The 19,385-nt window shown below is 37.2% G+C and overlaps 1 protein-coding gene across 5 annotated transcripts in view; it reads right to left on the bottom strand.

The window, feature by feature from the left end:
• LOC148951151 (uncharacterized) overlaps window positions 1–19,385 on the bottom strand; it is an 86,971-nt gene that overhangs the window by 45,690 nt on the left and 21,896 nt on the right. For all 5 annotated transcript variants that reach the window (XM_089090677.1, XM_089090674.1, XM_089090678.1 and 2 more), the window contains exons 2-3: window positions 19,019–19,114; window positions 17,769–17,860 (exon numbers count right to left, since the gene is read on the bottom strand). In XM_089090677.1, coding sequence (XP_088946803.1) covers window positions 17,769–17,860; window positions 19,019–19,103 — 177 coding nt within the window. In that variant the 5' untranslated portion in view covers window positions 19,104–19,114. The remainder of the gene's footprint in view (window positions 1–17,768; window positions 17,861–19,018; window positions 19,115–19,385) is intronic.

Below are 19,385 nucleotides of genomic sequence, written 5' to 3'. Positions count from 1 at the left end.
CAAATTTGTCTCTCTCCAGATCTTCTCCCAAGCGTTCTGTCAACTACTCTGCTCCGAAAGTCTAAAGGCCTCCACAGTATCTTGATGTGAAAATATCATCCGATCCAGATACCATAGATATGTCTTTCTTAAGTACTTTAATTACTAACTAGCTGCACTCTGTCATCAATATAAAGAGAAAAGTTGTATATACGTTATTAATTTTATAGTTTGCACAATTGAACACAATGTTCTGTGGCCTTATTGTGTTTATAATCGTTCACGACTAGGAAGATCTTGACTTCCTCATTGTGCAGATACTGCCACAAACTCCGTCAACTACTCTGCTCCAAAATTTAAGCGGGCTCAAGAGCGTCTTGATATGACTGGATCATCCGGTCCAGATAACATGTCACAATTTTTCCAAAGTAGTGCAGTGAGAAACTAGACGGTCCTTTGTCATCGCTCTTATGATTCCAATTTTCATCGACAGACTTCTCAAGTAATTGGAAGTTCACCAATGTCATCCCTGTTCCGAAAGAAGATAGCAGCCCTATGCATATTGGGTTATACAGGTCAATGAGCCTTCTCTCTTCTTTTGGTAAGGTATATGAGTAGATTTAGAATAAAACGTTTTACACATTCCATGGAGTAAAACAGGTTTATTGCCGACAAGCAGTATGGATTCTGCCACACACGCTCGACACATGAAATACCTTAATACCCACCATTAGGGGGGGGGGGGAACCTGGCGCACGAAAACAATATTATGATGCAGTATTTTGAGGTCGCAATAGGGTTCAAAGGAGTTTGGCATAAGGATCTCTTGGAAGAACATTGAGCGTATGGAATACGTGCTTCTGTGGTTCCTACGAGTTTTCTAAGAAATCATACTCTAAGCAGTCCTCGATGGGTTTACTTCTAGTGACTAAAGACTCGGGTATCTAAGGATGGTAACATGAGAGCAACACTTTTCACGAAGTATATTAATAACTTAGGGAACCATCCGAGTAACCCTTTGCACCATTTTATTGATTACGGCACAGTTCCTGTAGCTGTTCATAATCATGAGGACCATATGCATTCTTCCCTCTATCCACAATATAATCTCCTAGAAACAGAAAAAGGGTCTGATGCCTGGATGGCCAACTTCAATGCATCCATAACTAAAGAACTACTAATTCCCTGATCAAAGGTCTCGGGGCAATATCATTACTTTATCTTCATGGGTCAAGCTATCAAGAGTTGTTAAACTTCTTCTTTTGGGATTTTTTTTTCAGCAGATCTCTCTTGGCTCGTACATCTCGATAGGGTTAGATTCTTCGGGTTACACCCTGGATAAAACTGGGCGTAATTCTTCTAAAGAGCCTGTTACCATTTATCTCCACTATCCTTCTGTACAAGTGATTTTATCATATTGCTGAACTTGGGTACCCAGTTTATCCAGGGGTTCCTATATCCCCAATGACACCACTCCAGAGTATTCAAAATAGGACATCAAGGGTGAGTCGTAACATCAATTGGGCACCTCTGCAATCTCAAAGTAACTGATTTGATGTAGCGTCAATCGGCGTATAGTCCCGCTATCTATATGGACGTACATGACAGTCCTTTGTACCCCCGTTTGCCAAGCCAACAAGACACACATAGAAACACGATACGGTTATACTATCCACTAAAAGAGATACTGGGTACTGGATTACTTGAAAAATAGCATTTTCAGACACTGCACTCCCATTTGGAGTGGTTTCTAAGGGAGTTAATCCCTGAAAACCGGTCTGTTGATTTCTCCAAAAGGAAATTCAGACTCAGATCGGGTCTTGATCCCAAAAAGGCCCTGCTAGAGCATTGGATATTACTTTTCATCAAGTTCATTGAGATATAGAAACCCCCTTTGCATATAATTACACACACCTCTAATTAAGTTCGGTTGAAATTCAACAGTTCACTTAGCATATTTCGTTATTACGAGATTACGAGAATTTAGACACCACCACTGCCCCGACGCCAGAATGGGTATAGACCCCTAAAAGGCATAACTGGAAACTTACTCTTACTTGTGGTCTGTTACTTTCACCTATTACAGCAGTATACTGCACACAGAGTTTAGTAGAGATACGACCATTATACTATGATGGCAAGAATTCAGAGATTCTCCTTCCCCTGGAGAGGGCAGATTATACTCTAACAAACAAAAGCCCTAGCTAGGACCCTCACTCTTACTAGCCACAAAGTTTGATAGAACCCAATAACTATTTGCGGTATATGTCCTGATGACAAGAATTTAGTATTTACATCTCCTAGAGATATCTCATTAGGTAGAGATTCCGGAAAAGTACGCTTAGGACATTTACTCTTTCTTCCCACTAAATTTGTTGAGATCCGACTGCCTCTTTCGGTATATATCCTGTTAACAATGATTTATAGGTCATCTCCCTCTTCCCTCCCCGCGTAGTTGGCATCGGGCTGTGACCCCTCTCCCAAAAAAAGGTGGAGAAGCTAGCTGCTGTAGGACGAAAGGTAGGATAAAGCTAGGATAGTAACTGTTACTTCTCACTAAGGTCAATCCATATCCAACAGTCGCGTCTGGTAAATACTCTCACGACAGAGAATTTAGGGATCTCTTCCCCCCCCCTCCCCTCATAAAAATCACTGACTTGACTAGATACACCAATATCCCAACTTGACTACGATCAGGATTGATTAGGAAAGGAAAATCCCTTGGAATGGACATGTCAAACAAAATACCACCAAATATCCCCTTCCCACTCCCCAAATATAGTCAGATCATGCTGGACTTGTTTCTGTTTAACTATAGCCTAGGTTTTAGCAGCATGCGAAATTTCGAAAATCCAAACCAAACCGAAGTATCACTAAACAAAAGTCGAAATTAGGGATTTCAAATGGATCTTTCTGCAGTTTTTTTTTTTCCAAAATATCAGAAACGATTAAAGGTTCTGATCTCGAGACGGGAAGAGATAAATATACAGTCTATATGATTTCAACATTACATGGACCATAGGAAGCTTACTATTAAAACTAAGACAGTTTCGCTTTGCCTCTTGTTTATGCCATCTAGTAAGCTTGAATAACAAATCTGTTTTTTTTTTTGGATAATTGCACTAAACTGCAAATTCCAGAAGATTTTTTCTCAATCAGAGAAAAAAAAATTCAGGTTTTTTCTCCTACCTTTTACCAGCCTACAGACCACTGATAACGACAAAACCAAAAAAGAAAAGAAAGCAACAGCATTGGTCCACACAACAGTAACTATACACATGTTCTTTGTTTTATGATGTATTAATTAAAAAACACTTTCCGAAAAATAAGTTTTTCAAATAAAAGTTAAGGCCATTTTAAACTCAAGATCAGCAGATACAAATACCTATTAAAATTCAAACTCAAAACGAACAAAAATTATTATTAAAGAATAAATGAATACCAAAACGAACAGAAATCAAATAAACAATCATAGCAAAAACATACAACAAGTAATGATATAAATGAATAAATAGATCTTAAAGCGAGTAATTCTTAGATTGAATATGAAAATCAAGCTTAAAACGAAAAAAAAATATTTTCCTATTGACGTATAAATGAAACTTAAAACGAACAGAAATTAAATAAACAATCAATGCAAACAAACATACAATAGATATTAATGTAAATTAATAAATAAATCCCTTTAAACAAGTGAAATTCAAATTGAATATGAAAATCAAGCTTGAAACGAACAAAAAATACCACAAACAAGAGTTTGGATATCACCTCCTTCTCTCACTGTAAAAGTCTAAAACCTATTGCGTTATTGGCACTTTACTGAAAACCAATTTTATGACAAATATTTTCTTTTGTACTTAATATTGAAAATAAACATTAAAATTATAGTAAAATTTTGAAATGATGAGCTTTCAGCAATTAATATCATTATACATCAAATATTCAGTTTAATTTATTAGCTCTTTTTAAAGTTGTTCAAGACGAATATAGTTTCACTACAAACAAGTGTTTAGATACTGATTCCTTCCTTCGCTGTAAATAAAAACTAAAAACATACTGCGTCATTGGCGCTTAACTGAAAACGAACTATATTACAAATATTTTCTTTTCCAGTTCATAAAGAATTGAAAATAAAAAAAAATTACAGAGAAATAAATTCTTGAACGGATGGATCTTTAAACAATTAATATCATTATACAGCAAATACTCAATTTGATGTTGTTTATACTTTCCAAGACTGATCAAGACGCATATAGTTTTCAGTAAAGCGCCAATGACGCATTAGGTTTTAGACTTTTACAGTAAGAGAAGGAGGTGATACCCAAACTCTTGTTTGTAGTAATTTTTGTTCATTTCAAGGTTGATATGCATGTTCAATTTCAGTTTCATTCGTTTTAAGGTTTATTTATTAATTTACATTAATATTTATTGTATGTTTGTTTGCATTGATTGTTTATTTAATTTCTGTTTGTTTTAAGTTTAATTGATACTTCAATAGGAAAATATTTTTTTTCGTTTTAACCTTGATTTTGATATTCAATCTAAGCATTACTCACTTTAAGATCTATTTATTCATTTATATTATTACTTGTTGTCTGTTTTTTGCTGTGATTGTTTTTTTTTTATTTCTGTTCGTTTTGGGTTTCATTTATTCTTTAATAGTATTATTATTATTCTTTAATATAATAATAATATTTCAGGTCGTTTTGAGATTGAAATTTAACAGGTATTTGTATGTGCTGAGCTAAAGTTCAAAATAACCTTTACTTTTCTTTGAAAAACTTATTTTTCGGAAAGTTTTTTTTTTAATTAGTTTTTGTTTGTTTTGATTGTAAATAGTGCAAGTTTTTTAAAAAGTCCTTAATTGGTAATAAAACTTAAAAAAAAAAAAATCAAATAACCACTGAAGTGTCAAAACTAGTGACAAGGCGACAGTGTTAAAATGAAAAAATGGGCTCTTGTCAATCTTAGAGTTTTTATTATATGATGTCTGAAATATTTTAACAAATTAGCTATCTAAAATTTATAGGATGGGTCTTAGGAAAAATGGCGCGGGAGGGGGGGCTAATTACCCTGCGGTGTCTTTTGACTCTTTAAAATTGAAGTAAAGGTTTCTATTTTCAATCAAATGAGCCCTTTCTGAAGTTAATACGAGCATCCCTTCTGTAAGAGCCATACATTTCCCTAGAGTAAGACGTACAACGCCTGTTCCTGGGCCCTGGGGGGTTGTGTCGACCCCTTAGTTTAATATCTGATGGTTGAACTATTTTTAACAAAATGGTCACCTCAATTTTTTATCGGATGGGTTTATGCATTCGATAAACCCAAAGGCGTGGAGGGCGGGAGGGGCTAGTTGCCCTCCGATCTTTTTTCACTCTGAGAAAATGAACTACAACTTTTAATTTCCATTCACATGAGCCCTCTCTGAAGTCTATACGAGCATCCCCTTTATAAGAAACACATACAGCCCCAGGACATAGCTTACAATGCCTGCCCCCGGGGCCCTGGGGGGTTGTGTTGACACTGGAGTTTTGTTATCTGACCTTTGAACTATTTTGAAAAAATGGCTCTCTCAAAGTTCTTATTTGATGGGTTTGAGGAAAATAGCGCGTAGAGAGGGGGGCTAGTTGCCCTTTGATCTCTTTTGACTCTTAAAATGTGAACGAGAAATTTCAATTTCCAATCATATGAGCCCTCTCCGAAGTTTATACGAGCATACCTTCCAGAAGAACCATATGTGCCCCCAGAGTATAACTTACAACGCCTGGCCCTGGGTCCTGGGGGGGTTGTGTCGACCCCATAGTTTTAATATCCGATGGTTGAACTATTTTTAACAAAATGGTCACCTCAAATTTTTATCGGATGGGTTTATCCATCCGATAAACCCAAAGACGTGGAGGGCGGGAGGGGCTAATTGCCCTCCAATACTTTTTCACTCAGAGAAAATGAACTAAAACTTTTAATTTTCATCCAAATGAACCCTCTCTGTAGTTAAAACGAGCAAACCTTTCATAAGAACCGCATACGGCCCCAGGACAGAGCTTACACTGCCTGCCCCCCGGGCCATGGGGAGTTGTGTCGACACCGGAGTTTTGTTATCTGACCTAAAAAATGGCTCTCTCAAAGTTCTTATCGGATGGGTTTGAGGAAAATAGGGCGTGGAGAGGGGGGCTAGTTGCCCTTTGATCTCTTTTGGCTCTTAAGAAATGAACGAGAACATTCAATTTCCAATCATATGAGCCCTCTCCGAAGTTTATACGAGCATACCTTCCAGAAGAACCATATAAGCCCCCAGAAAAATACTTATACCACCTGCCCCGGGCCCTGGGGGGGGGGGTTGTGCCGACGCAGGAGTTTTTCTTATCTGAGCTTTGAACTATTTTTAACGAAATAGCCAGACTTAAAGGAGTTTTTGTTATATGATCTTTGAAATATTTTTAACAAAATGGCTACCTCAAATTTTTTATCAGATGTATTTGGGGAAAAGGGGCTTAGGGGGGTGGGGGGGTAATTGCCCTTCGATCACTTTGACTCTTAAAAAGGACACTAGAACTCTCGATTTCCAATCGAATGAGCCCCCTTTGAAGTTTATACGACGACCCTTCTATATGAAGTGCCTCTGGGAAAAAAATAAATGGGATGGGGGGAGGCTAGCTGCCCTTCCATTACTTTTTACTCTTAAAAAGTGAACTACAACTTTGAATTCCTAATGAAATGAGACTTCTATGAAGTTTACACGAGTACTCCTTCAGTAACAACCATATGTGTTCCCAGGGGATAACTTACAAAGTCTGACCTTGGGCCCTAGGGGGATGTTTGGACACCGGAGTTTTTGTTATCTGATCTTTGAACTATTTTTAACAATATGTCCATCTCAAAATTTTTATGTGATGCATTTAGAACGTGGAGGGGGGGGGGGGGTGGCTAGTTACCCTTCGATCTCTTTGGCTCTTAAAAAGTGAACAAGAACTTTCAATTTCAAATCAAATGAGCCCTCTCCGAAGTTTATACGAGAATCTTTTCCATAAGCACTATATATGCCCCTAGAGCAGTACTCATAACGCCTGTCTCAGGGCCTGGGGGGTTGCGTCGACACTGTAATTTTTCTTATTTGACCTTTGAACTATTTTTAATGAAATGGCTATTATAAAAATTTCATCGGATGGGCTTGGGGAAAAAGGGGTGTGTGTGGGGGGGGGGGGGCTAGTTGCCCTCGGATATCTTTTGACTCTTAAAAATTGAACTAGAATTTTAAATTTCCAATAAAATTAGCCCTTTCTGAAGTTTATACGAGCATCCTTTTCATAAAAACCATATACGCCTCCAGGACAACACTTACAATGCCTATCCCCCGGGCCGTGGGGGGGGGGAGTTTTTGTTACCTAATTTTTGAACAATTTCCAAAAAACTGGCTATCTCAAAATTTGTAGCGGATGGGTTCGGGGAAAAAAGGGCGTGGGGGGGGGCTAGTTGCCCTTAACTCTCCTGACTCTTAAAAAGTGAACTAGAACTTTCAATTTCCAATCAAATAAGGCCTCTAGGATGTTTATACGAGCACTCCTTTCATAAAAACTTTGTAAGTTTTCAGAACGTAAGTGAGATCGCGTACCTCCGAAGCCTAGCGGATTGTATTGACACCGAAGTTTTTCTTATCCGAGCTTACAACCTGTTATTAAAGCGTATTTATCTCAAATTTTCATCAGATGGGTTTGGAAAAAGAAGGAGTGGAGCGGGGGGGGCTAGCTCCCGTCGGAACTCTTTTGACTATTAAAAAGTGAGCTCGAACTTTCTATTTCCAATCCCATGAGCCCTCTCCTAAGTTTATACGAGCATCCCTTTCATAAGAACCATATATGCCCCAAGGCATAACTTACAACGCCTGCACCCGGGCCCTGGGGGGTTGTGTCGATACCTGGGTTTTGTTATCTGACTTTTGAGCTATATTTAACTTAATTGCTATCTCAAAATTTTTATTGGATGCATTTGGGGAAATAGGGGCGTGGGGGGCTACTTACCCTCCAATCTCTTTTGACTCTTAAAAAGTGAACTATAACTTTCAATTTCCAATTAAATGAGTCCTCTTTGAAGTTAATAGGAGCATCACTTCCATGAGACCCAAATATGCCTCCAGGAAATAACTTACAACGCCTGCCCCCCGGCCCTGAGGGGTTTTGTCGACACCTGAATTTTTGTTATATGATCTTTGAACTATTTTTACAAAATAGCTATCTCAAAATTTTAATCGGATACATTTGGGAAAAAAGGGTTTGGGGCGGGGAGGGGGTGGCTGGTTACCCACCGATATCTTTTGACGCTTAAAAAGTGAGCTAGAACTTTCAATTTCTAATCAAATGAGCTCTCTGAAGTTTATACGAGCATTCCTTCCATAAGAACCATATATGCCCCCATGGCAAAACTTATAACCCTTGCCCTGAAGACTCTGGAGGGAGTGTCCTGCTCAAACATATAATTTCTAGAACTTACAACTACGTTGAACAAAATGGCTATATCAAAATTTTGATTGGATGTGTTTGGGGAAATGGTGGGCGTGGAAGGGGTGTTAGTTGCCTTCCGATCACTTTCGACTATTAAAAAGGGAACTAAACATTTAAATTTCCAATCGAATGAGCCCTTTCTGAAGTTTCTATGACAACACTTTCTATAAAAACCTTATATCCCCCCAGGGCATAACTTACAACCCTTGCCCTGAGGGATGTGGGGGGGGGGGTTGTTATCCTCAAAGACCTAATTTCCTGAATTTTCAACTACGTTGAACAAAATCGCTATCTCCAAATTTTGATCGGATGTGTTTGGAGAAAAGGTGGCCGTGAGAGGGGGTTTTGTTGCCCTCAAATCCATTGCGAATATTAAAAACGACACTAGCCCTTTGAATTTCCAATCGAATGAGTCCTTCTTGAATTTTCTACAACAAAGCTTTCAATAAAAACCTTACATGCCCCCAGGGTATAACTTATAACCCTTGCCCTGGGGGCTGTGTCCTCCTCAAAAATATAATTTCTATCTGGAAATCAACTAAGCTGAGAAAAATGGCTTTCTCAAGATTCTGATTGGATGTGTTTCGGGAAATGGTTGGCGTGAAAGGGGTGTTAGTTGCCTTTCAATCACTTTTGACGCTTAGAAAGGGCACTAAAACTCTCGATTTCCAAACGAATGAGCCCCCTTTGAAGTTTCTATGACGACCCCTTCCATATGAAGTCCATAAAAAAAAAAATTATAAGTAATAATAAAACATTGGAGCCGTATGGCCTTTACTATAGGCAACGCTATAGCGTTGCCCCTGAAAACGGATTTTTCAATTTATTCATTAGGTTTTATTTATATTTTTACAGTAAACATAAATAACTTTTTTTTACCTGTTAAAATTGCATATCTTATAAATAGCTTTTATATTTCGGAGCAATATTTTTAGGACTGCCATCAATATATTGGGCTTCAGCAATAAACCTATTAATCAAGTCTTTTACATACATGGTAACTCTATACTAAATTGCTTCATATGAAACTAATGTATACAACGACCCAACATCTCCGAAAAAAAAACAGTCTTGAAGTTCGTATTCCTTTCCACGAACTGGCTATATTTTTTACCAAATAGGTTCTTAAAATGACTCAAGATAATTAAATAATTTCTTTTTGACCTGTATAGCAACAAAAATAATACAAAATTACCGGCCAATTGTCGAGTAATACATACACGGGGATATTTTGGCCGAAATAGCATTCTTTTTTTATTTATTTTTTTCTCCCCTCTGTATAGCCCTTGCCACGATCGTATTTCCCCTTATTCTAACGAGGAAACGGCTAAAATTATTCTCACTAAAAAAAATACTTATATTTGTTTGTATTTGAGACATTATAACGTATACTTTCATATCAATACCTAACAGACCTTGTCCATAGCTTTTCCTAGGGTTGCTGGCGCCTGGGGTAAAATTAATTACGGCTTCCCCGTCCTGACTCAACCATTAATAAATAAAAAGCCCCAGCCATGGCCCCGGGGTAGCTTTCCACGGTTGCCCCAGCCCCCTTTCAATGGCCCTGACCTTATCATGATAACGGAAGCACTTCAATGTTTAGGCGGAACCTATTCGATATGGTGTTCTTGAGCAGGTCTTCAATTCTTCCCTAAAAAGTACTGAGGGTTTATTTCTTGATTGTGGAGGATATTTGTATTTGTAAGGTATAACTTTCATTGAAAATGTAAGCGAAAAAAGATAGGAAAAGTTATGATTTAGGTATTGAAAGCTGCTATAAAATAATAATAATAATAATAAAAGGGTCTCAGCTAATATACACAAAGTAGCGCCTAACAAAGCTTATGAATCCACAAAACAGTGATGCCAATGGAGGGGGAGGCTTACCCCCCTAATACTAAAAACACATGCCTTTTTAGATATTTTCATTGAAAAATTTCTTTTTTGGTATTTTCATTGGAAAAAATTGAAATTAAAAAATTGTCTTCTCCCCTAGATTACAAATTATATATATATTTTGCCCCCACTCCTAACATGTTCGTGAATTAGCACCATTGGCAATAAAAAAAAATTGAGTTTCAGCTAGTTTGGAGTAACAGCACCTTGGAAACGCCAAGGATGGACTTGGCCCCCATTAACGTAATAAATCATAAATTGTAATACACAAATGAAAATAAATTTAAATCCTAATATAAAGTTAAATGAAGAAGAACGCTTCGTTTTATGCTTTCGAGACTTGAAAAGCAGCTAATAAGGCTTTATTTTTTCTCGCTCACAAATTGGAGAAAAGGGTTTCTGGAACTAAATATAAAATTCTGCTTTCAAAATTCATTGATGTGCATCCGGGTTCATGTGCTTAAATTACGCGAAAAATATCCCACTACGACTGCCCATGATAAAGGCGTTAATTTCCACGATTCTTTTTCTTTACTTTACTACTCTCTAAATCCTTTACACTTCTCTAATTAGTGCGTATTAAATACCTAGTCGCATTTAGTCTAGAAAGATCTAAATAAATACCTGTGTGGCCTAGAATGAGTAGAAAAACGGAGTCAACTTAATCCAATCACAAAGATCACTTTAATTGTTGACGAGTCTAAGAATTCAACTAGAGTCGTCTCCATTCCCGGGAAAATATTCTATTTATAGTATTTTCTTAGAGTGGGAAAGAATTTGGCTAACGTTTAAATAGAGCACTAAACATCAACAGACAAGAGAAAACTAAACTTCCAGTATCATTTCTTAACAGCCAATGCCCTCCCTCCCACTCTCAAAAAGTGGGCGGTCTTTTTTAGATTTTGATCACATAAAAAGTACTCGTATATAAGAAAATTTTGTTAAAAAAGAATTCCCTTTAGTTAATTATTGAATTAAAAAAAAAAAAAACTTTAAAAAGGCTCTTAAAATAACAAGTAAAACACCCCGGTTCTTGGACGGGTTTCAGGGAGGAGCTCTACTCTTATTTGTAGTAATTCTTAATTTTTAGCTGAAATTTATTATTCATTTTAATTTTTGCCATCTTACGTTTCAGTTAGTCACTCAGAGGAGTTTCTTTTCGTTTCCACTTTGAACTATTGTAGAACTTTACTTATAATTGTTTCAGGTCTTCCTATTTATGCATAAGTTTTAACTACTCTTCTTTGGTAGCTGTCTTTAGTAAATTACATATTTTCTTCAAAATTTATGGGATTTTTAATAAATTGAACGTTTCTTTTTAAATTAACATAGTTTTATTATGCGTTTATTGTAGGAATATTTGTAATTTCTTTTATTGTTTGACTTTTGGACTATTTTGAACAAAATGGCTATCTCAAAATTTTTATCGGAAGCATTTGGGGGGGGGGGGGGGGGTAAGGAGGGACAGGTTGCTTTCCGATCACTTTTAACTCTTAAAATGGGAATTAGAACTTTCGATTTCCAATTGAACGAGCCTCTTCCAAAATTTTTACGACCATCTTTCTCATAAAAGCTTTATATATTAACAATGGGCAACATGTATAACTTACAGCCCTTTCCCGAGGGCTGCGAGGGGTTTTGTCATCCCAGGAAGCATAGTTAGCTGCATTTTGACCTCTTTTGAACAAAATGGCAGGGGAGGGGCTAATTGCCCTCCAATCACTTTTGACTTTTAAAAAGAGCATTAGAGTTTCCGATTTCCAATCGAATGAGCTTTATCTGTAGTTTATGCGACCACCCCTTCTAGAAAAACTGTACTGTTAATAATGGGCCACTAGAGTAACTTATAGACTTTGCCTTGAGGGTTGTGGGGGGGGGGGTGACATCCCCAAAAATATAATGACAGGACCATTCAACTATGCTGAACAAAATGGATATCTCAAAATAATGATTACATATGTTTGGGGAGATGATGGGCGTGGGTGCGGCTGTTTGGCCTCCAATCACTTTTAACTCTTAAAAAGGGCGCTAGAGCTTGTACGAGTTTTGTACGACAGCTCCTTCTATACAAAGTGCCTCCGGAAGTGCCTTCACAGCTGTGCCATCCGGAAAGGTACCTGGACCATCTGAGGGTTCGCTGGGTAATTGGAGTTCAAAATATCACTTGGTATAGATGTATGAGTAGTCCACCACACAAGGAGACATGTTAAGAGAACAATTCTTGCTTCATAGAATGTGCAATATTCCTAGTTCATTTATTTTGCAGCGGGAGAACCTTTATCTTCACGTCTTTCCTTGTTTTTCCAGTTTTTATCAGAAATTCATGAATTTTTTAGAACCTATATATTAACCCCTACCCAGAGCCGTCACGTATGGGGGGAGGGGGGACACCCTCCCCAAGTTTTTGGTCACTCGGTAAAAAAAAATAGGTCAGTAAAATCGCGGCACTTCGCGCTACGATTTTTCCGACGCCGTTAAAATTCTTTGTTCGGTTCAATAAAAACCACGAAAATACTGACATGTCATCTACAGACATTTCGAAGTTGGTCGATAAACGCAGCATTTTTACTTACTCCTGCCGTGAGTTTACAGATGGTGCCACAATTTTCCATTTGGTTAAATAAACAGCATTAAAATAGTGACATGATACTACAGAAGTCTAAATCTCGGTTGGTAAATGCAGTGGTTTTACCGACTCGTGCAGTGATTTTACGTATTGTATTTGAAACAGAAATTATGGTAATTTTTGACAAAAACAGTTGGTAAAAATGACCAGACAGTCGGTAAAATCTCTTGCTCCCCCCCCCCCCAGTGTCGCTAGTAACGACACTGCCCCCACCCCCTAATGTGTAAATATGTACCCAAAATTGCATTGTGAATCTAAATAGGTCTATAACTTTCATTTGCATCACAAATGAACTGTACCCTACCCCCATGATGTGCAAATATATAGGCCAATACACTGTGGTGGATATATTTAGGGGTGGGGGTAAAGTTCATTTGTGATACAAATGAAGGTTATATTTAGATTCAGAATGCGATTCTGGGAATATATTTTCACATTAGGGGTAGGGGGGGGGTATATAGCCTACTCTGTCAATCCATGAATTTCTTAGAACAAACAAGGAAATAAGTGAAAATAAAGGTTCTCCTGCTGCAAAATATATTTACTAAGATTATTGTGCATATTATGATGTAAGAATTCTTTTCTTAACACGTCTCCTTATGAGGTGGACTACTCATACGTCTATGCCTAGCACTTTATGTGTAATGAAAAAGACTATCATTACTCACAAAATCCCCATCAAAAACCTCACAATTCGATGAAGTAAACCCTAGCGTGCAAAAAAAAAAGAATTGATTGGGACGCTTGGAGCCCTAAAAACGGCCAGTAACTTTTTTTTTAAATCCACTTAAAACCTATCTCGATGGGTCATTGGCGCAGGGGCCACAAAGCAGAAAAATAAGAATAAAATAACAATGACTCACCTAAAAATGGGGCCCAAAAAAGGACCAAAAGGACACTTACATCAAAAAGCTCCAGGGCCAAGGGGCTCTGATACAAATCCTGTTTTAGGTTGGGAGCACAGGCCCCCTAAAAATAATCTAAAACACATTTTCTCTCCAATTGACAAGAAAATTTCGAAAATCTTTTCAGTAAATGACCTAGTCATGCATTTATTTAAAGACACGAAGAGTTACATCAGAATAGAACATAAAAAGATACTTGTCAGATACTTGACGATACTTGTCATCTATTTTGGAGTCCAGGATTCACAGGCATATATGCCTATAGAGGTGATAAACGAGTTAAATAGCCTCACTTTAAGCTTTGTCAAGGCTCGGAATGATTCTTTCTCATTAGAAAAGGGACTTGACGACCTGTGTCGAGGGACTTTTAAGGGTGAAAAAAAGGGACCAAAGTGGGAAGGGATTTTGATTGCCATTCATGGTCAAAATATTCCCTTGTTCATGAATCAGAAACGGTGGCCAGGTCACCCAAAGAATCATCATTTTCGTGAGCCATGGAAGGACATCATTTTCCATGGAGACGGGTGAGTTGTCTTTATTTTTCTATTTGTTAAAACTTTCGTTTTATGTTTATTTTTAAAAAAAGGAAAGCAACTTCAAGACTAGAAACAAGTAAAACAATCCAGAGGACTTCAGCTTGCATGCTAACTTATTCACCTGACATTTTTGAGAAATCGGTTAACTTGCTTATCAGGTCCTACTTCTTCTTTGATATCTTTTCAGCCCTCTCTTTATCATCTATTTCGTTTTTTCATCTTCTCGCGTTTTCATGGCACTATAGTAGAGAATTGGCCAAGGCGATGTTCATGGAACTTTTGAAGCCACCATTCTCTGTAAGCGATCAGTGGCCTTCTCCAAGAGAACATCATCAATTGCTCATTTTTGTTTTTCAGAGGCCCCCTTTTCTTGCAATGATTCCTCAAGTCTATCTAGCTCTTTTTTTGCTAGAGATGTCACCTAGGTTTAGTTCCCTTTCCTGCTCTCGGTCTTGGATGCTTCGTTCAGAAGCTTGTTCTTTTGCCTTGCTCTCCACATAGTCTTAGTATTTTAACCAAGCCAACCTAATCAAAGTCAACAACTCTTTGGGAATAGGAAACCTTTTGGGTTTGCCTCCATGTGTGTTCGATTCGTCAATCTCATACAGCTTAGCGTTAAGGACTTTTTCTGACATGAAGGCTCTGTCCTCAGAAGAAGTCTTCCCGAGAGTGAAAAAAATCCTCTCTATATAAGCACTGCAATACGATAATGTCAATACGCCCGCCAAGCATGTAACATAAGCATCTAGCATCTAACACAAGCTCAACCTGCTCACCTACAAGCTCAACTCCTCTCTAAATTCCTAGAGCCCTTTCATGAATCCGTTGTGCACAACATGGATGTTACATGTTCCAATTATCACAAGCTCTTTTGAGACTTTTTCTTCTTCAATGCATTCATTTGCAATCATACTTATTGACATTAGGTCCATCACCGCCTATCATTATTAGTCTTTCAAAAGGTGAATTCTTGTTCCCAATTCATGGCATCATCTTTTTTATAATGCCCTCACCAGTTGCTTGTCCCATGAAATAAGTCATCAGATTGCGGCTCACAACTTGATCTCAACAGTCTGTAGCTTTTTTCCTTCACTGTTTGTAGTTTCATTGTATTAAAAAACAAAGTGAGCTTCACCCATGTCCTTCATAAGATTCTGTTTACAGTCTGGGCGAAGTACATCAGTTATCAAGTAAATAGCATTCTTCACACTCATGAGCATCCCAGGCGGTAGCTTACCAGGGAACATGACTTCAAAGAGATCAATGATTCCGTCACACAAACCTACAAACATCAAAGCTTGCAAGGAGTTGAGTGCCCAGATGATTTCTACTTTGTAAGCAGCATCTTTGTTACAAAACTCTCAATGAGTTTTACCTACATTGCTAGCTGAGGGCTCTTCTGATTGGGACTGTTGCCAAGCAGATCCACACAATCGTAACTGTAACGGATTGAGATGGATTACAGCCTGTTTATTTTACTCGTCCAACAAAGCAAGCTGATTCAAGGTGTAAAAGCCGTTGCAACAGCTAAGGTTTTTCCTCCATATTTTGCAATAAACAGAAAAATCATCATCACCAATCCTACACCATTCGCTTATCTTTCTCCCACTCATATCTCCTTTAGTTAACCAAGAGTGACAAAATTTCCAGTTGCCGATTGTGCTTCCTAAATAAACATGGGAGACATCAAAGACAAGTAGGTTTAAACACAGGAGGAAAAACACCGAGTACAAGATTTTGTTATCTCTGTATTCTACTCATTGTACTTCTCTCTTCTCATTCAACCTACAATTAGTTTATTAAGTAACCTTTAGAGGGAAAGCATATATAATTTGTATCATTGGAATACAAGTCAATTCAAACAAATTCATAGTGGTATGGTTCATTTTGTGAAGCTACAGGAAATTATCTATCCTTGAATGTTACCATGATATGACCAATCCATCCCACCCACCCCATGGGCCAATGTTACTCTCTACCCTTGAATGGTATGACAATGTGACCCATCTATGACATCCACCATATAGGCCAATTGTGTTCTGTTATTAGCTGCCAATGTTTACAACAGTTATTAGACACTTTGGCCACAGACGAAATTCCCACTGTTTTATTGCTTCTTTCTGAACTGCAAAAATGTAACCAAGAGACCAGTACAACCAGATTTGTAGAGAAGCCACATTATCTAAAGTGGATCTTTCAAATATATCATGCTTCAGTTTTCAAGTATACCATGCTCCCAAATAGGGACTTTTAGGGAAACTTGGGGGAGTTAGATAGATAGATAATTTAATACGAAATATCACAAAACGGATAAATAGTCGCATTTACAAAAAAATTATGAAAACTATTTGTTGTAATTTTCAGTGAAGTATTGTCGGAATGAATTTTTGTAGCGTTTCGTGGCACTTGGATTGCTTGGTTGTAGTTGGTTTGTGTGGCGGGTCTTTGGTCGGTTATCTTGTCTGATATCAGGTGGGAGAAGGTCGCGGTGTTTGGGGGAAGTTAAGGGACTTTCTGCATAAAACGGGACTTGGAAAGGACTTTAGCCCAAAAAGGGACTTTTAGAGACTAATTCCGAGGCCTGCGTTGTTGATAAGTTCTTGTTCCTTCAGATGGGCATCAGACCTTTAAAGACGGAATTCGCAAGTGACAGATGTCTTTTGATTTCTTTAGAGTGGTTATTGTCAGAGGTGAGTAAGCTACCTAACAAGGTAGGTAAATTCATCGACCCACTCTGTATTATCATGTTCAAGGTGGAGGCTAGAAATAACCTGAGAATCGGGATAACGTGAGCAATATATGGTCATCGTTTTCGAGATGTCTATGATCATCCCAAAGAGATTGGTTGTCGTGTGGACGATGTCAGTCCAAGACTTAAGATCACGAAGGGACTCAGAAATTAGGGCTGTATCATCGGCATAGGTAAGTTTGTGTATCATTACTTTTCCTATAAGGGCACTGGATGGGCTATCAGTTACTGAAAGAACTGCAGTCAAAAAGCGATTAAAGAGCTCCGGTAATAGCAAGCAACCTTGTAGAACACCCGTTGATGTTGCAAAGCTTTTGGTAAGGCCTTCTCCAGTCGTAACACGGCTTCTGAACCTCATGCACACGTCCTTTATGAGGGAGACTAGATTAGGTAGCATGACTGAAGTTATTACATGACTAATGAATAAACTCATTACATGACTTTATTTCTGATCGCTTTAGGTTTTAATATCACTCTTTACTTTTCTTTGAAAATAGATTTTAATTTCCTCTGAAAACGTTTTTTTTTCTTTTCAATTAATAGCTTTAGAACCAAAAATGACAAATAATGTACGGTACTCACAGGTATGCAAGCTTGAATTCCAATTGATCCAAAGAAATATTCTTTTCCATAGACTATAATGCTGGTATGCCAGATGCCATCAATTGTGGTTCCTAAATATAAAACAAATAATTCTATGAGATTTTCCAATAAAATTTAAATATAGCATGAGAGTGTAGTATTGCCTTTCCTTTTTTCACGGAGATTAAAATTATCAAAAAATAAAAGTATTTTAGAAAACGAAAAGAACAAAATTAAGACTTTAAACCAATCAGAAATTACAAAAAAAGATACATTATTAAACTTATTATTTCAAAGAATGTTTTTGACAACAAATAAATAACAATTTTGAAACAGAAAATGGGGAATTATATGTCTTGTCTTTATGTTTGACTTAACTTTGGATCCATAATTCATTGTAATGTCTGTTGAAATTAAGTTTGACTTTTAGTGAGAGTTAATTCACTCCCGTATTGCATTTTAACATTACTTTTTATTATTATTCTTTACTATAAAGCAAACAAAACACAATAGTCTCAGACCAAGAGGCAAGGAAAGTAAAGCTTTAATAAATTACATGATAATACAGGCAGAACCACTAGAATTAAGGGTTCAAAGGCTGTGTGGAATAAAATACAGAAATCTAGCACAAAAACCTACGAAAACGAGATAAAAAAGATAAATGAATACGTAGCTAAGTCAGAAAAACTAAAAACTTATGAAGAAGAAATAACAGAAATGAATTGCCAAAACAGGTAGTAAAATAAACATAGCAAAATTGATAAAAAGGAAACGCTTACTTTGGACAAGATTGAATGAACAAAAAAGAAAAGGCTTAGGTAATGAAGTCAATGGTCATAAGAGTCCATCTCAAGAAGAAAAATAGGCAGACAAAAACCAAACTAACAATTTTCACTTTTCACAGCTTGGACCTATTTCCATTCAGAAACACTTATAAGGTTTCATTAGACTCTACCCAGAACACCTCAGCCCAAGTTTTGTAGATACAGCTGCTCCTTACAAGCCCAGTACAAAATGAAATGTATCTAATTTTCTTAAAACAAATTATGATTGCTCAATATTATAATTTCTATAGCAATAGAACTACCACCCCCTCTCCCCCTGTGACAGTGATGCATTTAACATCAGATTCATTTACTTTAAGTATTTTAGAGTCACTCTTCTTGCTTACAGCTTAAGAATTCTAGTCACTTTATTTTACTGAACCAAGAGAGTAAAGAATACAAATTGTAGTGATATTGTCTACTCACCTAGAATGGCACCAGAAAAAGCTCTTGCAACTCCACGACTTAGATCATAAATATACAACTTGACACCTTGACCAGCTTGGTTCATTGCACTTAAATCTGAAAAAAAAATTGGTCAGTAAATTTAGAAACTATAATGTACCTAATCTTCTCTGTTGTGTTAATTCTAATATATGTACTGTTAGTTTTCTACTTTAGTCCAAATACAGCCACCAAAAAATAATGACACCACACAATCTGAACCTGCGACCAAACTAAAAAAAAATATATGTGCATCAATGATGAAAGTACTGGTGACAGAAAATATTTATTCGATATTTTATATCCATCTGTAAAATTAATTCAAAATTAAGTGAAGGAGTTAAACTCC

The sequence above is a fragment of the Artemia sp. Qi Xiang Cuo genome, chromosome 6 (genome assembly GCF_049724085.1).
Source record: "Artemia sp. Qi Xiang Cuo chromosome 6, ASM4972408v1, whole genome shotgun sequence".
Classification (NCBI taxonomy): Eukaryota; Metazoa; Arthropoda; class Branchiopoda; order Anostraca; family Artemiidae; genus Artemia; species Artemia sp. Qi Xiang Cuo.
The sequence above is the reverse complement of the archived record's forward strand: the minus strand, read 5'-3'. Positions and strand labels throughout refer to the sequence as shown.